General features: G+C 47.6%; 1 protein-coding gene across 1 annotated transcript; it reads left to right on the top strand.

Moving 5' to 3' along the window:
* Window positions 1-5,760: 5,760 nt before the first annotated feature.
* Window positions 5,761-7,078, top strand: CLDN3 (claudin 3). Its single transcript, XM_010980767.3, has one exon. The coding sequence runs from the start codon at window positions 6,086-6,088 to the stop codon at window positions 6,752-6,754; it is 669 nt and encodes a 222-aa protein (XP_010979069.1). The 5' UTR covers window positions 5,761-6,085; the 3' UTR covers window positions 6,755-7,078.
* Window positions 7,079-22,395: the final 15,317 nt, after the last annotated feature.

A 22,395-nucleotide genomic window follows, 5' to 3' on the forward strand; every position in this document is an offset into this window, starting at 1 on the left:
AGTTCTAGCCAGTGCAATAAGGGAAGAAAAAGAAAAAGGTAAAAGAAAGTATACAGATCAGAAAGAAAAGAATATATCTGTCTCTCTTGGTAGATGACATAACTGACTTGTAGAAAATTCAAAGAAATCTACAAAAAACACTCCTAGAGTAAGTGAGCTTAGCAGGGTTACAGCGTACAAGATAAATAAGTAAAACATATAAAAATAAAACTTTTGCTCTGTGAAAGACCCTATGAAGAGGATGAAAAGACAAGCTATAGAGTGGGAGAAATATTTACAAACCACACATTCAACAAAGGATTATTATCTAGGATAAAGAGCTCTCAAAACTCAATAGTAAAACTAAAGAAAAAAGCAAGCAATCCAGTTAGAACTTGGGAGAAAACATGAAGAGACATTTTAGCAGAGAAGATATACAGATGGCAAATAAGCAGATGCAAAGATGTTTAACATCATTAGTCATTAACGAAATGCATCTCAAAACCATAATGAGATTCCTCTACTCATCTATCAGAACGAATAAAGTGAAATAGTGTGACAATACCACATCCTGGTGAAGATGCAGAGTGACTGGATCACTCATACATTGCTTGTGGGAATGGAACTAGTACAGCAACTCCAGAAAACAATTTGGCAATTTCTTAAAAAGCTAAACATGCAATTACCATACAATCCAGAAATTGAACCCCTAGGCATTTATCCCACAGAAATGAAGACATGTTCGCACAAAAACCTGTATATTGTTTACAGCAGCTTTATTTGTAATAGCCTCACATCGGAAACAATCCAGATATCCCTCAACAAAATGTTTATACCCATATCAGCGGAATATCACTCAACAATAAGGAGAAACAAGCTATTGATACACATAACAATCCTGGATAAATCTCCAGAGAATCATGCTAAGTGAGCCAAATCAATGCCAAAATGTTGTATAATGTACAATTCCATTTCTATAACATTCTTGAAATGACAAAATTATAGAAATAGACAACAGATTAGTGGTTGCCAGGGACAAGGAGGGGTTCGGTTAGGAGAGAAGCGGCTGTTAAAGAGCAACATGAGGAATCCTTGTGATGATGGAAATGCTCTGTATCCCACCCATGTTAATATCCTTGTTGTGATATTGTATTATAATCTTGCAAGATGTTCCTATTGGGAAAACCAGATAGAGGGTTCAGGATCTCTCTGTGTTGCTTTTTCCAATTGTATGTGAATCTCTCAGTATTGTTTTTTACAATTATATGTGAATTTACAATGATCTCAAAATAAAAATTTTCATTAAAATAAACAAAAAAAAGATGATAAGTGTGGAATATACATTCCCCACCTAGACGCATCCTAATTCAGTTTTTAGAAAAACTTTGTTCATGTCAAACAAATCTCTGCAGGCTGAAATCTGTCCCCAGGCTGCAGTGTGCAATCCTTAGCCAAGCCCTGGGAATTTAGTTTAGCTCTGTGATCAAATGAAATTGACAACAACATTTACAACAGACATTTAGTGATATGCATAGTCATTACTGTTTATTTTTCATCCTCACACATCTGAACACATCACACACAAATACTGCACACCCTCAGACACACTTTCCACTACACTGACACCCAGACCCAGCAGCTGGTTAAAGGGTAACACTTTCCCCGAGGAATCTGCAACCACATTATGCATAGATGGGCTCCATAGTGTTTGTCCCCAGCCAGAGCATCTGGGGCCCCAAAACGTCTCAGGTTTGGACTCTTCCCTTCTTCACTTCTGCATGCAACTTTCACTTCTGATCCTGAGACTGCAAGATTATAGTAGAGACTGCCAACTGGGGAGAAGGGAGGGATGGGCAGAATGTGCTGGATTGGGAGAAAGAGGAGGATGCCATGGCAGCAGTAGCAGAGAAGCAGGCCCAGGGGTCCTGGTGGCTACTTCTTAGGGGTTGGACACTGGGTGGGAGATGGGGAAAAGAATAATCTCCTAGCTATGGGAACTCTTCTCCCAGTTCCCAGTTCCTCTTTTTCTAGCCTTTTGCTCCTTGGAGTCACACACACACACACACAATTCACCTTAAACATACATAATCACTCCACCAGCCAAATTCTACTCCACCCACTCCTGCCCAACCTCCACCAACGGGCAGCTCTCTCCAAGACCAAGACAGCTTCAGAACGCCTCTTCCTGTGGTCAGTCAGTACTCACTGGAGGGGTCCACTCCTAGAGCATCAGTCCCACCTTGGGTCATGCTGCTGTTTCTGGACCGGAGGCTCAGAAATGGGTGGGGGGGGGGAGATACAGGCATTGTGCCTAGAGCCCCTGAGCCTCACCCTCCTTCTACTCCCCCCACTGCACTCCCCATTCAAAGACATTTTCATCCCAGTCTCATTCCCACCCTCTGGGGCGCACACACATCACATAGACACACACTGCAGGCCCTGAGCACCGTAGTGGTTTTTATTTTAACAGCTTTACCGATATAATTTACATACCGTACAACTCACTCATTTAAACTGCACTATTTAGTGGTTTTGTAGTATATTCACAGAGCTTTGCAACCATCAGCACAATCAATTGTAGAACATTTTCATCACCCTCAAAAGAAACCTTGTACCTATTAGCAGTCAGTCCCCATTTCCTCCCAACACCCCCACTCCAGCCTATGGCAACCACTGATCTACTTTCTGTCTCTACAGATTTTCCTACTCTGGATAGTTTCTGTGAACGAAATCATGAACTATGTCATCCTTTAAAACTGGTATCTCTCACTTATCATAATGTCTTCAAGGTTCATCCACATTGTAGCACATATCAGAACATTATTCCTTTCTACAGCTGAATAATATTCCATTGTATAGATACACTCCTTGTTTATTCATTCATCAACTCACATTTAAGATGTTTCCACTTTGGGGCTATTAGGAATAATATTGCTATGAATATTTGTGTACAAATTGTTCCCCCTGGATGGAGGCACTGGGGATTGAACCCAGGACCTCGTGCATGCCAAGCGTGTGCTCTGCCACTGAGCTATACCCACCACCACCTCCAACTTCCGTGTGTGAACATATGTTTTCATTTCTCTTAGGTAAATACCTAAAGGTGGAATTGCTCGGCCATATGGTAACTCTACATTTTGAAGAACTGCCAGACTGTTTTGAAAAGCAGCTGCAACTTTTTATAGTGCATTGTAAAGCACTGCAGGAGGGTTCCAATAGCTCCATATCCTCAGCAACACTTGTTATTGTCTTTTTGATTCTAGCCATCCTTGTAGGTGTGAGGTGGTATCTCTTTATGGTTTTGACTCACATTTCCTTAATGAGTAATGGTGTTGGATATTTATTCATGTGCACCTTGGCCATTTGTATATCTTCCTTGTCTATTCTGAAGGTCTATTTAGAGCCTTTGACCATTTTTTAATTGGGTTATTTGTCTTTTTATTATTGAGTCGTAAGAACTACGGTAGATACTAAGCAAAAAGCTGATTGAAGCTATCTGCCCGAAGCCAAAGTCTTACTTCTGCGTCCCTGAAGTTTGGCCCCTGGGCATGAAGCTTTCTGTCCTGCTGGCCTCATCTCCTCACAGCCCTGCCCAGCAGGTCTGCCTCACTCAGGTCAGGAACAAGACACCTCTTCTTACCTGCCTTCCTAACCCAAGCAACTCAGAACAAACCCCTCTTCATGGATGAGGAAATTGAGGCTCCAGGTGGGGAAGGACTTGCTCAAGTTCCCCTGATTGGTGAGAGTAGAGCTAGACTCAAATTCAGGTTGGTCCCACTAAAGCCCACACCTCTCCACGCAATTTCTCTGCCCACTGGCTTATCTGGCCCTGGTTGCTTTTTGGTCTGCCAGACACCTACATTGCCTCCATTCTCATCACAGCCCTGTAAGGTGGGTCATGTGGACATCAGTTTCCTCATTTCATAGAGGAGGAAGCTGAGGTTCAGAGAGGGGATGTGACTTTCCTCAGCCTTGCACGTAGCAAGAGACACAGCTCACAGCACAACGAGCGGGAAGCCCACTCTCTGGCCAAAAACCTCAGGCCCCCACCCTAATCTCAGCCACACTGCCAGGGTGTTCTGCCTCTCTTCTGACCCAAAGCCACCCCACTAAACAGGAAACTGCAACCAGAGGTCCACTGAATGGACCTGGGCTTCAAGAACTTCCTCCAGGGAAGCCCCCACCCAGGGCCAGCTGGGCTCTCTGGCCGGGCACTCCCAGCCCTGCCCAGCCCAGCCCCAGCAAGCCCAGCCCAAGACCTTTGCCCCTGCAAGAAGTAGGATCCTGGTTTCCATGGGCCTCTGGCCCAGTTTACCTCACCCCAGGGCTTGGACACAGGAAGACACAGGCTACATTCCTGTGATTTGAGAGATGTGGGACAAACCAGAAAACCCCCGAGGCTCAGTCTGATGAGGTTTCTCATCTCACCTGGAAGTGCCCTAGGTTCTTACGAGATTCCAAAGCCCTCTGATTCAGGTAACCTGTCCCACTATCAGTCATTTATGCCAGCAGGAAGGCCGCAGGCAGGCAAGGCTGCAGGAATGCAAGAAAGTGATGTCTTTCCTCCATTTAAGTCACTGGACCAACTTTCTCTTGAAGACCCAGCATGGTTCTAAGCACTGGAGATCCCACAGTGAATAAAATTGGCAGAAATCCTTGCCTGTTTGGGGACATTCTGGATGTCCCAATAGAGCTGACATACTAGAGCAGAGAGAGAACAAAAAGTAAGAAAGAAAAATATAGAGTATGATGGACATTGTTAAATGCTGAAAAGAACGTAAAATATGAAAAGATGACAAGGCATTGTGCGTGAGTAGCTGTGACTTTAAATAATATGGTCAAGGAAGGCCTGGCTGGGAGCAAAAACCTGAAATGTGGTGGAAGGAGTGAGCCATTTGGTATCTAAAATGTCCAACGCAGAGGATACCACAAGCACAGGGGCCCTGAGGTGGGAGCATACTGGAGGATCCAAGCGGTGGAGACAGGGAAAGCAAGACGGGTGGGGGACAAAACCTCCAAGGCCAACTATGAAGGGCTCTAAGCAGGGTGAGGGATAGCCCAGGTGTGGGAACAAGGCCACTGCAGGTAATGTCTCTGACTTCCCACTTTTGCCTGGATCAAACCTCTTTCACCACCAGTTCATTAAGGTGGATCCCAGCATCGACTCCTCCTGGCTCAGCGGGAGGGAGGACCAGGGCTCCGTGAAGGAAGGGGACTCAATGCAAGTGGGGTTCTGGGAAAGGAGAGCAGCTCAGCTAAACGGATCCAAGGTTTGAGTTCAGCACTAGCTCAGGGGTGTCTCCTGGGAGCTTTTGCGGCTGGTCCCTGGCTTCTGAGCCCGTAAGTCCGGGAATGGCAACCTCATGGGCCCGGATCAGGCCGGGATCGTGCGCGGGTAGCGCTGCCTCAGAGGCCGGAGGGACCGCAGAGCAGGTGTGCAGCTCCCGGGATAGCCTCCCACTCCGGAAAACAGCCACAGCCACACCCACACTGGGCCCTTCCATTCCCCGTGAATCCCAGGCAGCTGGCAGCGCCCCCTTCCCCACTCAAACGGCTCTGAAAACGCCGGGTGTAGGGTAGGGGCGTGTCAAGCAGGTTGTGCTTTTCACCCCATCCCCCCCGGAGAATTCGTCCCCGAGCAGTGGGGGACCAGGAGCGAGGGGCGGGGGCGCAGGGCCCAGCCCCGCCCTCTCTTGGCACCCCCTACCCCTGCGCCGTGCGCCACTCCAGGCCAAGTCCGTCCTCCCAGGGCGCTCCGTGAAGGTGGGAAAAGGGGCCACGTCACTGTCCCTAGGCCAGGGAGAGCGCGGCTCCGCCCCTCCCGCCCCCGCCGGAGCGCAGAGCCTGGATCGAAGACTAACCGGCCCCAGCCCAGGGCCAGCCCAGTCGCCGCCGCCCGCCCACAAATCCACAGGCAGGTGCAGGCGCAGCCGCTGAGCAAGCGGGCAGAGCGGAGCCGCTAGAGCGCGCGCCGTCTGTGTATCCATCCGTCCGTCCATCGGGGCGTCCATCCGTTGGCGCTCCGCATCTCCGGCCCAGGCCCCAGCGGCCCGACGTCGTCCCGCACCCGGAGCCGTCCGGCAGAGCCGGCTTTGGCGCGGCAGCCATGTCCATGGGCCTGGAGATCGCGGGCACCTCGCTGGCCGTCATGGGCTGGCTGAGCACCATCGTGTGCTGCGCGCTGCCCATGTGGCGCGTGACAGCCTTCATCGGCAGCAGCATCATCACGGCACAGATCACCTGGGAGGGCCTGTGGATGAACTGCGTGGTGCAGAGCACGGGCCAGATGCAGTGCAAGGTGTACGATTCGCTGCTGGCGCTGCCGCAGGACCTTCAGGCGGCCCGCGCTCTCATCGTCGTCGCCATCCTGCTGGCCGCCTTCGGGCTCCTTGTGGCGCTCGTGGGCGCCCAGTGCACTAACTGTGTGCAGGACGATACGGCCAAGGCCAAGATCACCATCGTGGCCGGCGTGCTCTTCCTCCTGGCCGCCTTGCTCACCCTGGTGCCAGTGTCCTGGTCTGCCAACACCATCATCCGGGACTTCTACAACCCCTTGGTGCCGGAGGCGCAGAAGCGGGAGATGGGCTCGGGCCTGTACGTGGGCTGGGCGGCCGCTGCGCTGCAGCTGCTGGGGGGCGCGCTGCTCTGCTGTTCGTGCCCGCCGCGCGAGAATAAGTACGCGCCGGCCAAGGTCCTCTACTCCGCGCCGCGCTCCACCGGGCTGGGCACGGTCACCGGCACCGGCACGGCCTACGACCGCAAGGACTACGTCTGAGTGGGCACTCCCACCACCCCCACGAGCTGGCGCGCCCACCAGTCCTGCGTGCAGCCTTGCAACGGATACCAGACATCAGGCAGCTCTCTCGCTGGACTGGGAGGGCCCGCCCAGTGCCTCCTTCCCCAGCTGCCACCCCTCCTCGGGCTGGGGAGCGGGATTGTAGAGACAATGAAACCTCACCCCTCTGGAGCGCGGGGCTAGGATGACTGCCGCTACTTGCCCGCCCCATCGGGCTGCGGCCTCAAAGCCCATGTTGGGCAGGGACCTGCTGTCTTGAAAAGCGCCACTTGATATTTTTCAATAAAAGCCTTTCGTTTTGCAGTTGCGGCGCCTTCTTGTCCTGCGTGCCCGGGCACAGGCCTACACCTCCCTGCAGAGCGCCCCTTGCAGAGTTGACCTTGGCTGGATTCTGCTCTCCTGCTGCGGGGGATAAGCTTAGAGAGGGACGGAGGTTCCGTATCCCAGAAAGCGGGTTTGTAAACTGAGCTTGGTGCTCACTAGCTAGGTGGTTGTTTGGCCTGTTCACTGGGGATTGAGACGATGAAGGCCCAGGCTAGCAGGGCGGGCATGAGCACTTCCGGGCATGGGGGGGAGGTGGGACGAGAGTGTCAAGGACCCTCTTCTCAAGGCTGTGCGGGTTCGCTTTGTTCCTGGAGCAAGGGGCCTCCACAGTACTCCTGTACACCTGACTCTCCCCTGTGGCGTGTGAAAGAGCACATTCAGTGCTATGAATTCATATTTGGGAAAGGTGAACAAAAAGATCTATTGTTTCGGTAAAACACACCACCAAAAGGAAGCTGGGTGGAATCTTCCCACCAGGAGGAGAGATGAGAGAGGGGCCTCATTTTCTTTCTGAAACCCTCCAGGGAGGGAGAGAGGGGGTTACTCAGAACTCTCTGGTGACACTAATGCCTAAGGCAAACAAGGTTTTGGAAGCACCTGTGTCTTGGAGAAGAGACAGGAGGTTCAGGCAGTGGGAAAGAAGGATCCACCTGGCTGGATGGATAGCAAGGTGAGGGAGGAGGCAATGGGGACCTGTGCCCAGAGGAGGACAAGTCCTCACACAAGAAGAGACTTCTGTGCAGAATTAGGGACTTTGGGCCTTACTCTGATGTTGTGGGAGTCATGGAAGGGATGTACCTGGTCAGATTTACACTCTAAAATAACCTCTCCAGCAGCCCCCGCAGAGCTGAGATTCAAGGAGGGGGGTGAAGGTGGGAAACCATCTTAGAGGATATGATGCAGACCAGAAATGAGGCAAGGACAGTGGGGCAGGGGGGCAGGGACTGGCGGAGGCTGTAAAGCAAACAAGATGAGCAGGGCTTGAGAACCATTTAGATATGCAGAGTGAAGGAGAAGAGAGAACTGGGATCACCCCAATTTTCCGCCCTAGGTCACTGATTGGATGGTGGTGCCATTTACCAAAATAGGACCAAGTGGCTGGGGAAAGATGATGGGTTGGGTGGTGAGTGTACGGAGTTTGGCAAGCCTGTGGGACCTCCAGGCAGAGACATCCAGGAAGTGACAGGGCGTAGAAATCTGGAACTCAGGAGGAGTAAACCTGGCTGTTGTTAGCACACAGATGGCAACTGAAACCAGGGAAGTGGATGAGGTCAGTCTAGAAACCAAAAGAAAAAAAAGAGTTTCAAGAAGGCAGGCATTGGCCATGGCATCCAAGTTTGCAGAAGTGGTCAGGCAGGAAGAGGCCTGAGGATTAAAAGCAGCAAGGTGGTCGATGGTGGCCTGAGCAAGAGGCATGGGGCAGATGCCGTGGACGGAAAAGTGTGTGGGAGATAAGCAGAAACAAGACATGTCGACCATCTGTCCAAGGGCTTTGCTCATGTAGGGAACCCAGGCCAGGTGAGCAACTTGCAGGAGAAGGGTCACAGGACAAGTATTTGGGGTTGTGGAAGCTTGAAATTATTTTGAAGTTATTGTACCTGAAACTTCTTGGCCTGCAACAAAGCTCAAGCAAAAAGCCCCAAGGGCAGCAAGATTTCAGTAGAATGCTCCCCGCAAATTCTCCTCTAGTTAAGGAACAATGGACCTGTTGTACCCCTTGATGATTGGAGGAAGAGGTAGTAGGTTACTAGGAACAGTAAGCGTACCCTGGCTTTAGGTCATTCATTCTCTGTGGGATTCCAGGAAAGGACTTGGGGTTGCTGTTTCTCTCCAACCCAGTCCCCTTTGGGAACCAGCCTTCTAGCCTGGGGGAAACAGGGAGCAGGACCAGAATATGAAGGTAAGGGAGACTGATGGAGATGGATCCCAGGGAGAGCTGTAGGGAGGGGATGTGGGCTCAGAGAGGGGTGGGGCTCAGAAAAAGGGAAGGGGCTCTAGGAGGGGGTGATCAGGGGAAGGGAGCTTAGTGGGAGGCACCAATGAGGGGAGGGGACTCAGAGAAGGGGGTCAGTGAAGGGGAGGGGGCTCACTGAGGGGAAGGCTCAGAGAGGGCTTAGCAGTAAAAAGGGAGGGAACTGAGGAGAAATATCCTCTAGACCTGTCTGGGATGGGATTTGGGGGTGTAGGAAGAGGAACAAGGGGTTGCAATTGCCTTCACCCACCCCCACAGTCTCTCCAGAAGACCCAGGGAGCCAGGTTGGGCCAAGCCAGAACTGACGGCACCGGGTGGCTTCTTTGTCCCAGAGAGCCCTGCAAGCAGGAGCAAGGTTATTCACTGACCCCTGGCTTCATGAGGGCAGCCTGGACACAGTGCCTCCAGCCACACTGCGGCAGAGATGCAGAGAGCCAAGGCCCGCTGTAGCCCATCCCAGCATCCCCAAGCCAGAGGGAGGCGGCAGAGAAGGCACACAGATCCGATCAGATCCTCGAGTGGGGTGGAAAGGGCTCATGGGCCTCAGACCCTCCCCTGACTCCCTGGTCTTTCCCCAAGCAGGGGGCTCTCCTGGGCTCCCCTGGTGGGTAGTGAGGTGTCCTATCCCATCCTATACCCTTAACCCTGACACACACACACACGTCCTTGCCTGGCTTCAGGAGCTGTCCTAACTCAACCTCTTATTCTTTCTGGAGTCTAGGGTCTAAACAGAGTGGGTAGAGTTTGCAGCATACAGAATACAAGCTGAAGAGGGTCCTATGTGAGGAGTCCCGGGAAATTATCAGAGAAAAGAAAGACATTTGGTGTGACTGAACTAGGAATCAGCTGGTTTCTAGATTTACTCTGTTTCCTGTGCGACTCTGAGCAATGCCCTTCTCCTTCTGGATCTCAGTTTCCCCATCATTTCAACATGGGGGTTGGACCAGATAATCCACAAGGCCCCCTCTAACTTGTCTTTTCCATCTTCATTTTAATCCTTCTCATTCCCTGAAGAAGAAAGTTAGTCGGAACCAAACTGACCAGGTAAGCAGGGCAGTTCACTCTCTGAGCCTCAGTTTCCTCATCCACATAATGGGGATAATAATAACACTGGGCTGTGCTGAAGATTAGCTCAGTCATCCTCTGGATTCACATGCAGTCTAGTCCCATCTCATCACTGCACATAATACACTGTGTTGTTGTTCTGTTTCTTGAAAGACGTCCCCTGCAGAAGGTCATCTCCCAAGGTCGGGGCACAGTCCCGAGCTTCTCTCTTACTGCAGCACCCAGTGAAGGCCAGCACCCATTTGTGGAATGAAGGTATGTCTGCATGCATGAAAAGCACTTGGTACAAGGCTAGACACACAGTAGGATCTCAATTAGCATGTGTTGGTATTGTTAATATTTTGGTATATGCAGTCAGGCAGGAGTCTGGGAACATAAGCGAGATGGCTGGGTTGTGAGAAAGTCCTTGGAGTTCTTCAAAATCCACAGCCTCCAGAGCCCCCTGCCAGTCCCTGGGGCTCTGTCCCACCCCACCTCCCACTGTCGTACTGCAGGCCACCTGGGTCTTGCCACACCTGTTCTGGCTCTTCCTCCTACAGAGACCAAAAGCCAAGTGCTTTATCAAACAAATACAGCATTTATTGTGGCTCCCTCAAGGTCTGCGGCAGGCCTGGAAGAACAGACAGTACCTTCCTCCTCCCTTCCTGCCAGGCTCCATTAAAGGTCACTCTTGCCAAGACAAGTATGCCCTGCAGGTAAAGAGAGAGACAGCATTGACTGGTGCTCACAGAGGGACCTTGGGTGAGTCACTGGCCATCTCTTGCTCTCCTCTGTAAGAGAGGCGATGTTGTCCCCGCTCTGTTTGATGTCCTTGAACCCTGCAGGGTAGACAAAACACAGTGAGGCCACCAAGGCTCACAAACTGATGAGGCTCGGCTCCAGGCCCCACCACCTCCTGTCAAATACCAGCCTGTCAGTTACCTGTCAACCTTGTTCTTATTTCTCTATGCCTCTCTTCTTCTCCACTTGCACTGCCCTGACTCAAACCAGGCTACCACCATCTTTCTATCAGCCTCAAGAGGGTCTCCAGCCTCAAGGCTCCCTCTTCATACCCTCAGCCCTGCTCTGTCCCTTGCCTTCTGTCCACATCCTAATCATCACTAGGGAATTGGCAATTCATTGGGAATACAGATGGATTAAAGGTCTAACACAACACAACACAACACAACAAAACAAAACAAAACAAAACAAAACAAAACAAAACAAAACAAAACTGTGAAAGAAATAGAATACAATGCAGGCAGTATTTTTATAAGATCAAAATGAGGAAAACCTCCCTAAACAAGACACAAACCCCAAAAGAAATAAAAGAAAAGATGATCAGATTTGAGTGTATGAAAAATACAGGGTAAATGAACAATCTGAAAAGGAAATTAAGAGAACAGTTCCATTTACAACAGCATCAAAATGAATAAAATTATTAGAAATAAAGCCTAAACAAGGAAGTGAATGACTTATACACCGAAAGTTACAACAGTACTGAAAGAAATTAAACACAAATTGATGGAAAGACATCCCATGTTGATGGATTGCAAGACTTAAAATTGCTCAGATGTCCCACAGTGATCTGCACATTTATTGCAATCCTTGTTAAAAATCCCAATGTCTTTTTTTTTTCCAAGAAATAGAAAAATTCATCCTGCGAGGAGGGTACATTAGTGGTAGCACGTAAACTTAGTATGCACGAGGTCCTGGGTTCAAGCCCTAGTACCTCCTTTAAAAAAATAATAAAATAAAATAATAATTTCAAAAAATGTTTTAAAAGAAAAGAAAAATTCATCCTGAACTTCATATGGAATCTCAAGGAAACTGAATAGCTAAAAAGAATAGAGTTGGAGGATCCACACTTTAGGATTTCAAGATATTACAAAGCTACAGTAATCAAAACAATGTGGTACTAGCATAAAGACGGAGAACAGACCAATGGAATAAAATAAAGAACAGAAGTAAATGCTCACAAAAATGGTCAAATGATTTTCAACAAGGATGCCAAGAACACTCAAAGAGGAAACAACAGTCTTTTCAACTGCATATCCAAACGCAAAAGAACGAAGCTGGACCTTTGCCTAACACTATATACAAGAACTAACTCAAACTGGATCAAAGGCCTAAACGTAAGAGGTAAAACAACAAAACTCTTAGAAGAAAGTAAGGCAAAATCTTCACAAGACTGGATTTGGCAACAGTTTCTTGGATATGATATCAAAGGCATAAGCAACAAAAGAAAAATACAGACAAATTGGACTTGATGAAAATTTTAAATTTTGTACATCAGAGAACACCATAGACAGAAGGAAATGGCAACCCATGGAATGGTTTTGGAATATATTTGTAGATCATAGATCTGATAAATGATTAATACCCAGAATATATGGAGAATCCTAAAACTCAAAAACAAACAAACAGAAAACTGATTCAAAAATGGGCAAAGGTCTTGAGTAGATGTTTCTCCAAAAAAGATATATGAATGGCCAATAAACACATGAAAAGCTGCTCAATATCACTCATCATCAGGGAAATGCAAATCAAAACCACAATGATATACCACTTCATACTCAGTAGGATGGATGGCAACTATCAAGCAAAACAAACAGAAAAATAATAACTCTGTTGACAAAGATATGGAGAAACTAGAACCTTTGTGGACTGTTAGTGGGAATGTAGAATGGTACAGCTGCTACAGAAAACATTATGGGGATAAAAATAAAAACAGAGCTACCATATGATCCAACAATTCAACTCAGGGTATATATATATCCAAAACAATTGAAGACAGGGTCTCAAAGAGATATTTGCACATCCATGTTCATAGTACTATTCACAATAGCCAAGAGGTGGAAGCAAAGCAAATGCTCAACGACATGAATGAATAAGCAAAATGTGGCATATATACATATACATATATAAAATGAAGTATTATTCAGGTTTAAAAAGGAAGAAAATTCTGACACATGCTACAGTATGGTTGAGCCTTGAGGATATATACTAATTGAAATAATTCAGCCACAAAAAGACAAATACAGTATTATTCCACTTATATGAGGTACATAAAGTAGTCAAATTCATAGAGACAGAAAGTAGAATGACAGCTACCAAGGGCATGGAGAGGAGGAAAAAGGAAGTTGTTGTTTAATGGGTTTAAGGTTCAGATATGCAAGATGAAAAAGTTCTGGATATGTGTTTCAAAACAACGTGAATATATTTAAAGTTACTGAACCATACTCCATGGTTAAGATGGTAAATTTTATGTGTTTTTACCACAATAAAAAAAATTTTGTATAGAAGGGGGAAAAAAATAAATGTCAAAGACAAGCAAGAAACAGGGAGAAAACGTTTGCATCATATGTAACAGAAAAATGGCTAATATACCTAATATAAAAAGAGTTCTTGCAAATCAACAAGAGAAAGCATAGCAATCCAACAGAATAATTACCAAAGGAGAAGAAGCAATTATAAAAAGAACTGTTTATGCTAACAAACATATGAAAGGATGCGTAACTTCCCTACTAAGCGATATTTCTTTAAATTCTCTATATGAAACAAAATTCGTTTCCCTTTCAGAGTAGCAAACTTTAAGAATGAGTATATCACCAAGGGCCTGGCAGGAAGCAGACAGCATGCTGGATTTTAAAGAGACTTTATTGGGGGGTGGGAAGGGAAGGGTATAGTTCAGTGGTAGAGTGCATGCTTAGCATGCACGAGGTCCTGGGTTCAATTCCCAGTACTTCCATATAATTAAATAAATAAAGCCCCCAGAAACCGCCTCCCCCGGAAAAAGTAAAATAAAAAAAAAGGATCATCTCAGTCCCTTTAAAAAAAAAAATTACAAAAACAACAACTGCAGAGATGTGGGGCTTAACTAAGTTTACAAATCTTAAAAAAAAATTTTTTTAAGCCAAAAAAATAGGAGAGACTTAATGAATTGGAGAAACTATGTACAGAGAGGTATGGGTAGAGTTAGGGGATTCAGTAAAGGATACTGAGGTATCAAGAAACTAACAATGCGGGGCCATTACCACGCCAGAGCCTGAAGAAGCAATGGGAGGAAACTGAGTTACAGGAGCCGGGTTGAAAGAGCCATAGGAAAAAGAATCACCCGATAGTAGCCATAGCCACAGTAAACCAGGGATCAGCAGGAGAAATAAATGACCCAGCAACTGTCTTTTCTCACCCTCAGAAGTCAGAAGGAAGGCTAATGCAGTCTGCAAAAGTGAGCCTCCCTGAGGCACGGAGAAGAGTAGAGAATGGATCTGGGGACAATAACCAGCATTTCGATGATACCCCATATGAGAGAAAATAATAGCTAACACTTTTTAAGTGCAAATCTTGACTAAATAGTGGCATCATCATCATCATCCCCACTTTATAGATAGGAAAACCGAGGTACAGATGGGTTATACTATTTGCCCAAAGTTCACGTGGATATTACACAGAGGCACTAGGCTTTGAACCCAGGCAGTCTGGTCTGCTAGAGCCCAGCTGTTAACCACTGCATTCCTCCACTTCTTGTTTTCCTTCTCCCCTATTGGGGAAGTATATATTTATAAAACAACCAATTTTTAGAGAGCAATTTGACCAGTTCTATTAAAAACAAAGTCCCTTATAAATATAAAAATAGTCTGAGACCCAGCAATTTCACTCCTAGGTAACATTGTTCAGAAATACTCAGTGTGCAAGGATATGAGATACTCATTTTATGAAGCTATAAATCACTGGAATAGACCCCACCCCTGCTCCAGTGATAACTCCTGATTAGACGAAGCCAGTCATACATGGTTGGTCTCTTTCTCTCCATGGTGATTGGTCCAGAGTGAGCATGTGACAGTTCCAGCCAATGAGACAGGAGGAAAGGTCTGTTGCTGGGCAGCAGGGCTAGGCTTCCACATTCCTAAGAGAGCACCCTGTCTTCCCCTGGATGTTGTCCTGTCAGGTAGTGACAACTGGAATTCTATTGCCAACTTGAACCCCAAAGACAATGAGCCTAAGGATGCAGCCAATTATGAGGACATCAATCTGGAGAGGAGGAACCTGGAGCAGTGGAAACATTTTCTATCTAGTAACTGTCTCCTCCCTGGGGCTCTCAAGTTCCTCTAGATCTCTGGTGGTGGGAGATACAGCTTTTCGCATTGGTTAAGCCGATTTGACTTGGGGTTTCCAGCCAGAGGGTGTCCTCATCAGTAGAACTTGGCTGCCGTAAAAGAGGGATCAAGTACAATGTCTTTTGTGACACAGATTTGCAGAAGAGCAAAAATAAAAATAATAAATAAATAAAATCTGAAACTGATCAGTCTTCTAGATCCAATATCAATTTACAGGACACGCAAAGGAGAGAGGAACACATATGCACAGAATACAGTCAGCAAAATTCAGATGTGGAGAACTCTATAGGACAATAAATGAGTTCTTCGACAACAACAACAGAAATTCAGGAAAAAAAAGAAAAAGAGATGTAGAGACCTATAGATCAAAAAAGAAGAAACATATCACCAATAACAGTTGTGGACCTTAATTGGCTCCTTATTCAAACTGTTAAAGTTTATAACATTTGTGAGACAATTAGAAAAGTAAACACTGAGTGGAGAGTTGATAATATTAAGGAATTCTTACTTTTTAAAGTGTGTAAATGATATGGTGGTTTGTGTTAAAAAAAAAAAAAAAGCCCTTAGCTTTTAGAGAAACATATTGAAATATTTACAGGTGAAATGGTATGATGCTTGAGATTTACTTCAAAATAATGCAGAGGTGAGAGAAGAGATACATGGAGTATAGATGAAATAAGATTGGCCTTGAGTTAATAATTGTTGAAGCTGGGTAATGGGTGATGGTGATTCTATTTCCCTTCATAAATGTTTAACATTTTTCATAATAAAAAGCTTTTTTTAAAGTAGATCTGTATTGACATAGAAAAATCTCCCCCTGAAATAACTTCTTTATCTTGTGTTATCAAACGCCACCCACTCTACTATAGCCTGCACATCAACATATAAGCATGTTTGAATACCTTCCATTAAAAAAAAAAAAAAAAGTTTCCTTGACTTCATATCTCCAAACAGATGCCACCCCAATTCTCTGCTTACCTCAAGAGTTCTCTCACATCTGATTTTGCTTCCTCCCTGCCCATGTGTCAATCAGCCTCTCCCATCTGCTCCTGCCCCAACTCCTTCTCCACTCCAAGCTGCTCCCGGCAAGGTGGCCTCCAGGTTGCCATGGCCAACGGTCATTTTCATCTGGAACTTACTCATGCTCTCAGCAACTTTATCTACAGAGGTGATTGCTCTCTCCTCCTCAGAACTCTCACTTGTCCTGCTCTTTGTGATACCACCCTCACCTGCCTTCCTCCTCCCTCTTTACATACTTCCTCCAGCTCCCTTCCAGCCACCCTCTTCTACTTGACTCCAAGGGTCCTCTGTCTTGGGCCCTCTTCTCTTCCTCCAATGTGCTGTTGTCGCTTTTGAGTGTCTCTCCCATTCCCAGGACTTTAACATCCTCAGCTCCCGGACCTCTCCTCCGAGCTCCGCACTCATGCACCCAGCTGCCAACTTGGATGCCACAAAGACAGTGGGGGGCAGTGGCTAATAGCATGGCCCCTGGAGTCCAACCACTTGGGATTGGATCCTGGCCCTGCAGCTTCCAAGCTTTGTGATCGTGGGCAATTAGTTAGCCTTTCTGTGGCTCAGTTCTCTCAGCCACTAAAGGAGGGATTCAATAATGTATGTACCCTCTCATAGTCTTTATGAGTAAATGAGTTAATGTCAAGCACTCACTAAATGTTAACTATCATGAGAGCTCATGGGCATCTCAAACTTAACATGCCAAGTGGAAGTCTAGATTCTCCCCACCACTTGTACCCATAAGGGGGTGTGGGGAGAGAGTTCCTCTCCAGCCTTCCTTATCTATGGAAATGGCACAACCCACCCATGTGATCAATCCAGAAACCTGGGAGTTGCCCTTGATTTCTTCCTTTTCCTCACCACCATCTTCCTCTCTACCCATCTAATTCTTCATCAAATCCTATTGATTCTAACTCAAAATATTTCTCAAATCTATCTACTTCTCCCTACCTCCACAGCCACCTCCCCGTCAAAAGTTACCATTTTGCCTCAACTGGACAACTACAATACCTTCCTAGCTGACTTTCTTTCCTCTTCTCCACTTCCCCGCTAATCTGTCCCTCTCCACCTTCTGTGCAGCCAAATAGTCCTTTTAAAGTGTAAATCATGTCTCTCCTCGCTTAAATTCTTACTAGATCTCATTTCTCTTTGATAAAGACCAAATCCCTTACCACATCCCTGCATGGACCAGCCTCAGCCCACTTCCTATATGCCTTCCTCCCCTTGCTTTCTCTGCTCCAGCTTCCTCTGCTTTCCCCTCTGTTCCTCTAACAAAGGATGGACTTGTGCACCTCAGGACCTTTGTACATGCTATTCTTTCTACCTAAAACACTTTTCCCCCTGGCGTTTATATGATTGCCTTCTTCTTATCCTTCAGATTTCACCATACCTGGGACCTTTCTTTACCACTCTACTCAAAATCTTCCACCTCAGTTATCGAACACAGCACCCTGCTCACTGAACTTATCACAATTTGTACTTATATATTTATTTGTTTATTTGTTTATGACCTGTCTTCCCCACTTGAGAGTAGTGGGGAGTTTTTCGGTTTGGGCTTTTGGTATTCCTTGAGGAAGAAAGCCATCTCATTGCCATATCCCTGGCTCTAAAATTCATACTTGGCATCAGCAGGTATTTAGTAAATGTTTGCCGAATGAATTACTGGATTATTGATTTATAAAGAAACTGCTGTATATGGCATTGTGGCAATTATGAAAGTCAATCCATAAAATGAGCCATACAATAACATTATTTCCTTGATGCTCCACTCTGCTGAGGCAATCGGAAATAGGTTGAACTTAAGTCCTCCTGACGTTGAACCACAATTCCAGGATATTCAGTAGGGCCAAATTTGCTGGAGGTCAGGGGGAGGGGTGAAGATGAGGGAAGAGGCTAGGAGGAGGGTGAGGCTGGACAGTATCCAGCCCTCAGGCAACAGTGATCACTGCTGAGACACCACCATCCTGTCTTCTTGGCCCGTTTGGTCCTGTGGTTTGCATCGTGTCTGCTTTGGGCTCGGAGCTGGGGATGATTTTGCAAGCTGCCAGTGGTCCTGCCTGCCTAGTAAATTCATAGGCCATTCCTTTCGGGAGAACTTGCCAAGAAGTAAGTGGCAGATCCCCTTCCCATTCTTGGCCAAGACACTTAATCTCTCCTGAGGCATCCTCTTTCCCTCTGGGCTTCAGCTTTTCAAACACATAAACCTGCTTTTCTACTCTTTGGTCTGCCACGTGCATCCACCAGAGCGCTGAGCACAGAACCAGAGCAGAAAAATAGGAAAATGTAGAAAGGAACAAACTAGATGAACAGAAAAATGTATGTTTGGAAAAGATCATGCTGACCATGATGCAGGGAAATGAAAGTCCAGTGAGGTGGTGATGGAGGGAGTGACGGGGCTGTAGAGATGGGCAGAGGTAGCTGGGTATCAGCACCATGTGGGAGATAAAAATCAAGAGAACTAGGTGAGGGACTGGATTGGGGTGGAGGAGGTAGGGAAGGAGGCGTCCTGATCCTGCCTTGAGAAATGGGATGGCTTCGCCATTGCACAGTGTCCCCACTTCTGGAACATCATCTTCCAATGTAATTCCTTCACCTGGCTGACTCCTACTCATCATTCAGATCTCCATTCAAGCATCACTTCTGTAGAGCCGCCTTACCTGACCCCAGGGCCAGTCAGATTCCTCTGCTTTACGCTTTCACTTTCTTTAGCAAATTTACTGGGTGTGTGATCATCCATCCATTGTATCTTACCCACCACACTGTCAGGTCTGTGGCTCACCCTTACATTCCTAGTGCCTAGCACATAGTAGGTGCTCCGTACATGAAGGCTCTGAAATGCAGGCAGAGGAGGCTGGTGTGTATCCTGCCAGCTGCTATTTCTCAAGAGGAGTGGAGGTCACTGGTTTTCAAAATACACAAACTCCCTCCACCCCAAAAGAGGAGGTGTCCTCAACCCACCTACTTTAGAAGTCTGTGCGTGTGATGAGGCTGTTACTGGGGGTACAGGCACTATGCAAATGAGTCTGGAGGTAGAAAAAATGTTGACAAGAGTTAGCAGGGCCTGTGGGGGTTCTGGAGCAGAGAAGTGAGTGGATGAAAGCAGGAGATGGAGGATCTGTGGACCTGGTGGGAAGCTTGGAGGGTGGAGGTATGTGTAAGGCCTGGAGGTGGCAGACAGGTCCCCAGAGATGTTCTTGACATCAGAGCTATAGCATGATCACATGTAGTCTGTCTTCTACACGTGGTCCCCGGGAGCCTCTTCAGCCTGCTCTGAAGAAAATAAATACTCCACAGAATCCACTGTTGTGCGGTTCATTTGTTGTTTTGTTCACTAGCTATCTCTAGAAAGGGGCCTGTGTCTAGAAAGGCATGAGGCTGCAAGAATGTTGATTGCCGAATGAAGGAAGGAAGGAGCAAAATTTCTCAAAGTGCTCCCTGAGTCTGGGAGAGGCACAGGGGATTACTACTACTCCAGCACGGAACAGACTGCTGTGCGGATTAAATAAGATAATGCATAAGAAAGTCTTGGCAGTTGAATAAACTCAGGTTCAAAATCTGGGAAGAGAGAAGCTGGGTTGGGTGGGGGGCAGAGGGGGAGGAGGCTGGACGGGTGTCACATGGGGCCCCTTGGGGACAACCCCAAGGGAAACCTCAAGAGGTCTTCCTGGAGCCCTGGCGACCCCAGCCTGACTGACATCCCTGCCCCACCCGGCCGGCGGGTAGGAATTTGCCCCGGTGACCTCCGCAGGCGCACTCCCGTCACTATGGTGACCAATCGCGGAACAAGCAGCTTGATTGTCCCTGCTCAGCGGGGCAGGTGAAACCCCAGCCACGTGACCGATACTGGGCCAGGTGCGGTTAAGGAACACCCCCACCCCCACCCGCGCCGCCTCCTTGCCTTAACCCATTCAACACCGCCGCCACCAGGGTGCAGTGTCGCTGCCGCGCAGGCCGCACCCCTTCGGCTCTCCGTCCCCCGCCAAAAAGGCGGTGACGAAATACTCGGAGCACTGCACTAGGAGTCACACAGCCGGGGAGGACTTCAGGCTGGGCCATTCGCGCACTGCATGGTTGGAGCTGGGTTCCTTCCCCTCCCGCGTCTTCATTTTCTCAGCAATAAAATGAGGATACTAAGACCCTCCCACTTCACCGGGAGGTCGGACTGCTGGGAATGGGGATGCGGAAGTGGAGATTGCCGAGGTAGAGCGTTCTCATTCTGCACCCTGTTTCTCCCGCTACGTCAACCTCAGCATATCAGGAGCTTGACACCTCCCTGGTGGGAGGACGGGAGACCCTCACCAACAAACAGGGAGTCCACTGGCCTGTTCCTAACAAGCTGGAAGGGGTGGTCGGCCCCCAGTCTGACCCCTCCCTAGCACAAATCACCAGAGCCCTTCCGAGGTAGCAACAATCCCTCTCCCGGCCCCACCGATTTTTCTGGAGTGTTGAAGTGAAAACCTCAAGACGACTGGTTTTTCTGCTTGCCAGCCAGCCAGGCCCTAACCAACCACGTGACATGGCTGGGGCCTAGGACACAGGAATGTCTCCAGGTTGCTTCTGCTCCTAGACCCAGAGCTCTGGCTGGGGGGCAGATGATCAAGAGTTGTGGGCAGGCTCAGGTTACCCAGTTAGATGGTAGGCTGGGGTGGGGGTAGGGGCCCATTTGAAACCATCCTTGAAATGCTACTCTTCTGAATCACCAACATGACGTCAGCCCCTTTCCCCTTCATCCACCAATTCTAGAAAAACATCCTGCAGGATTTTCTCCAAGAACCCCTCTCCGGCCTTGGACCAGCCCCCATCCAGGGCTCAGATGCTCTCATCACTCCTATAATGACTATGCTGGCAACAAATGATCACACCACCTGGTGTGTTTAGAGTCCCCAGTGACCTCAAAGCCCTCCTCAGGTTAGAACAAAATACCCACTCATTATACTAGGCTGGCTCAAGATGGGGGTTATTTCATCAAGCAAGGCATTTGTTAGGCCATGGAGTTAGGATGCATTCTACTCTACTGACTCCATCAGGCCTGTCCTAAGGAGGTGGGGGAGAACCAGTGTAACCCTGGCTAGCCCAGGTGTCACCTCCTGGAGGGGACACTGACCCAGCCACCAACTGAACCTACACCCAGTGCCTGAATCTCTCCATGAGTAATTCAGTAAAATTACTGTTATACTTTGCACTAGACGAACAAAACATGACCTCGGGAGGCCCCCCAGGAACCCCCAGCCTATGGTGGACACATAGAAGGCCAATTCCGTAATACTTGTACAGTAGAGTCTGACAAATGCTTTGAGAACACCGGTGGAAGAGATTAGTTTCAACTGGGGAAATCTGGGAAGGCTTGAGGAAGAGGTAGTAGTTATCCTGGACCTTAAAAGATGTGAAGGACTGGGCAACTGGCTGCCCAAGATGTCAAGATGTGGTGGTCACAGCATCCCAGCAGGAAGTGATGGGGGTAAAGACCTAAAGGGAGGTGTGCAGTGTAGGCCTCAGGGTGCCTGGTAGTGAGAGAATGAGAAGCATGTGTGGAAAGGCCTGCTCCTCTGAGGGATCAGACTGGGAGAAGCTTGCGATGCTGTTGTGGACTCAGAATGCCACCTGCCATACCAGTAAACAAAGGCTGTTTCCCCCATTAGCTGTTGCAGCCACCCTGAGGAAACTCAGGATGGGAAGCACAGGTTACTGGCTCTAGACGGCTAAGATGCGTATCAAAGGAACGATTTCAATAAGGCCAGACTTTTGCATCTTTCCATACATAGAAAAGCACTAAATTCCTTAACTTGAGATACCTGCTTTTCTATAATTAAAAAAATTTTTTTTTGTTTTGGGAAGAGGTAATTAGGTATTTATTTATTTTGATGGAGGTACTGTGGACTGAACCCAGGACCTTGTGCATGCTAGGCACATGCTTTATCACTTGGCTATACCCTCCCCCCTGATTTTCTTTAATTAACAGTAATCTTTTGATGTTCTGACTACCTGGTCTTTGTTGCAAAAACTTCTATATATCCCAGCTCCTCCCCTACCTCTTCAGAGCAGTCGCTATTGCCATCTGAGAGGCTGTCTCCCAGGCTTGAAGTCCTTGGAAAGTCTGCTGGGTAAAACATAACTCCCAACTTTTAGGTTGTGCATTTTTTCCAGTGAAC

The sequence above is a fragment of the Camelus dromedarius genome, chromosome 24, assembly GCF_036321535.1.
Source record: "Camelus dromedarius isolate mCamDro1 chromosome 24, mCamDro1.pat, whole genome shotgun sequence".
NCBI lineage: Eukaryota > Metazoa > Chordata > Mammalia > Artiodactyla > Camelidae > Camelus > Camelus dromedarius.

Coding starts and splice junctions, on each gene's coding strand:
- CLDN3 (XM_010980767.3), top strand. CDS start 6,086: ATGTCCATGGGCCTGGAGATCGCGGGCACCTCGCTGGCCGTCATGGGC.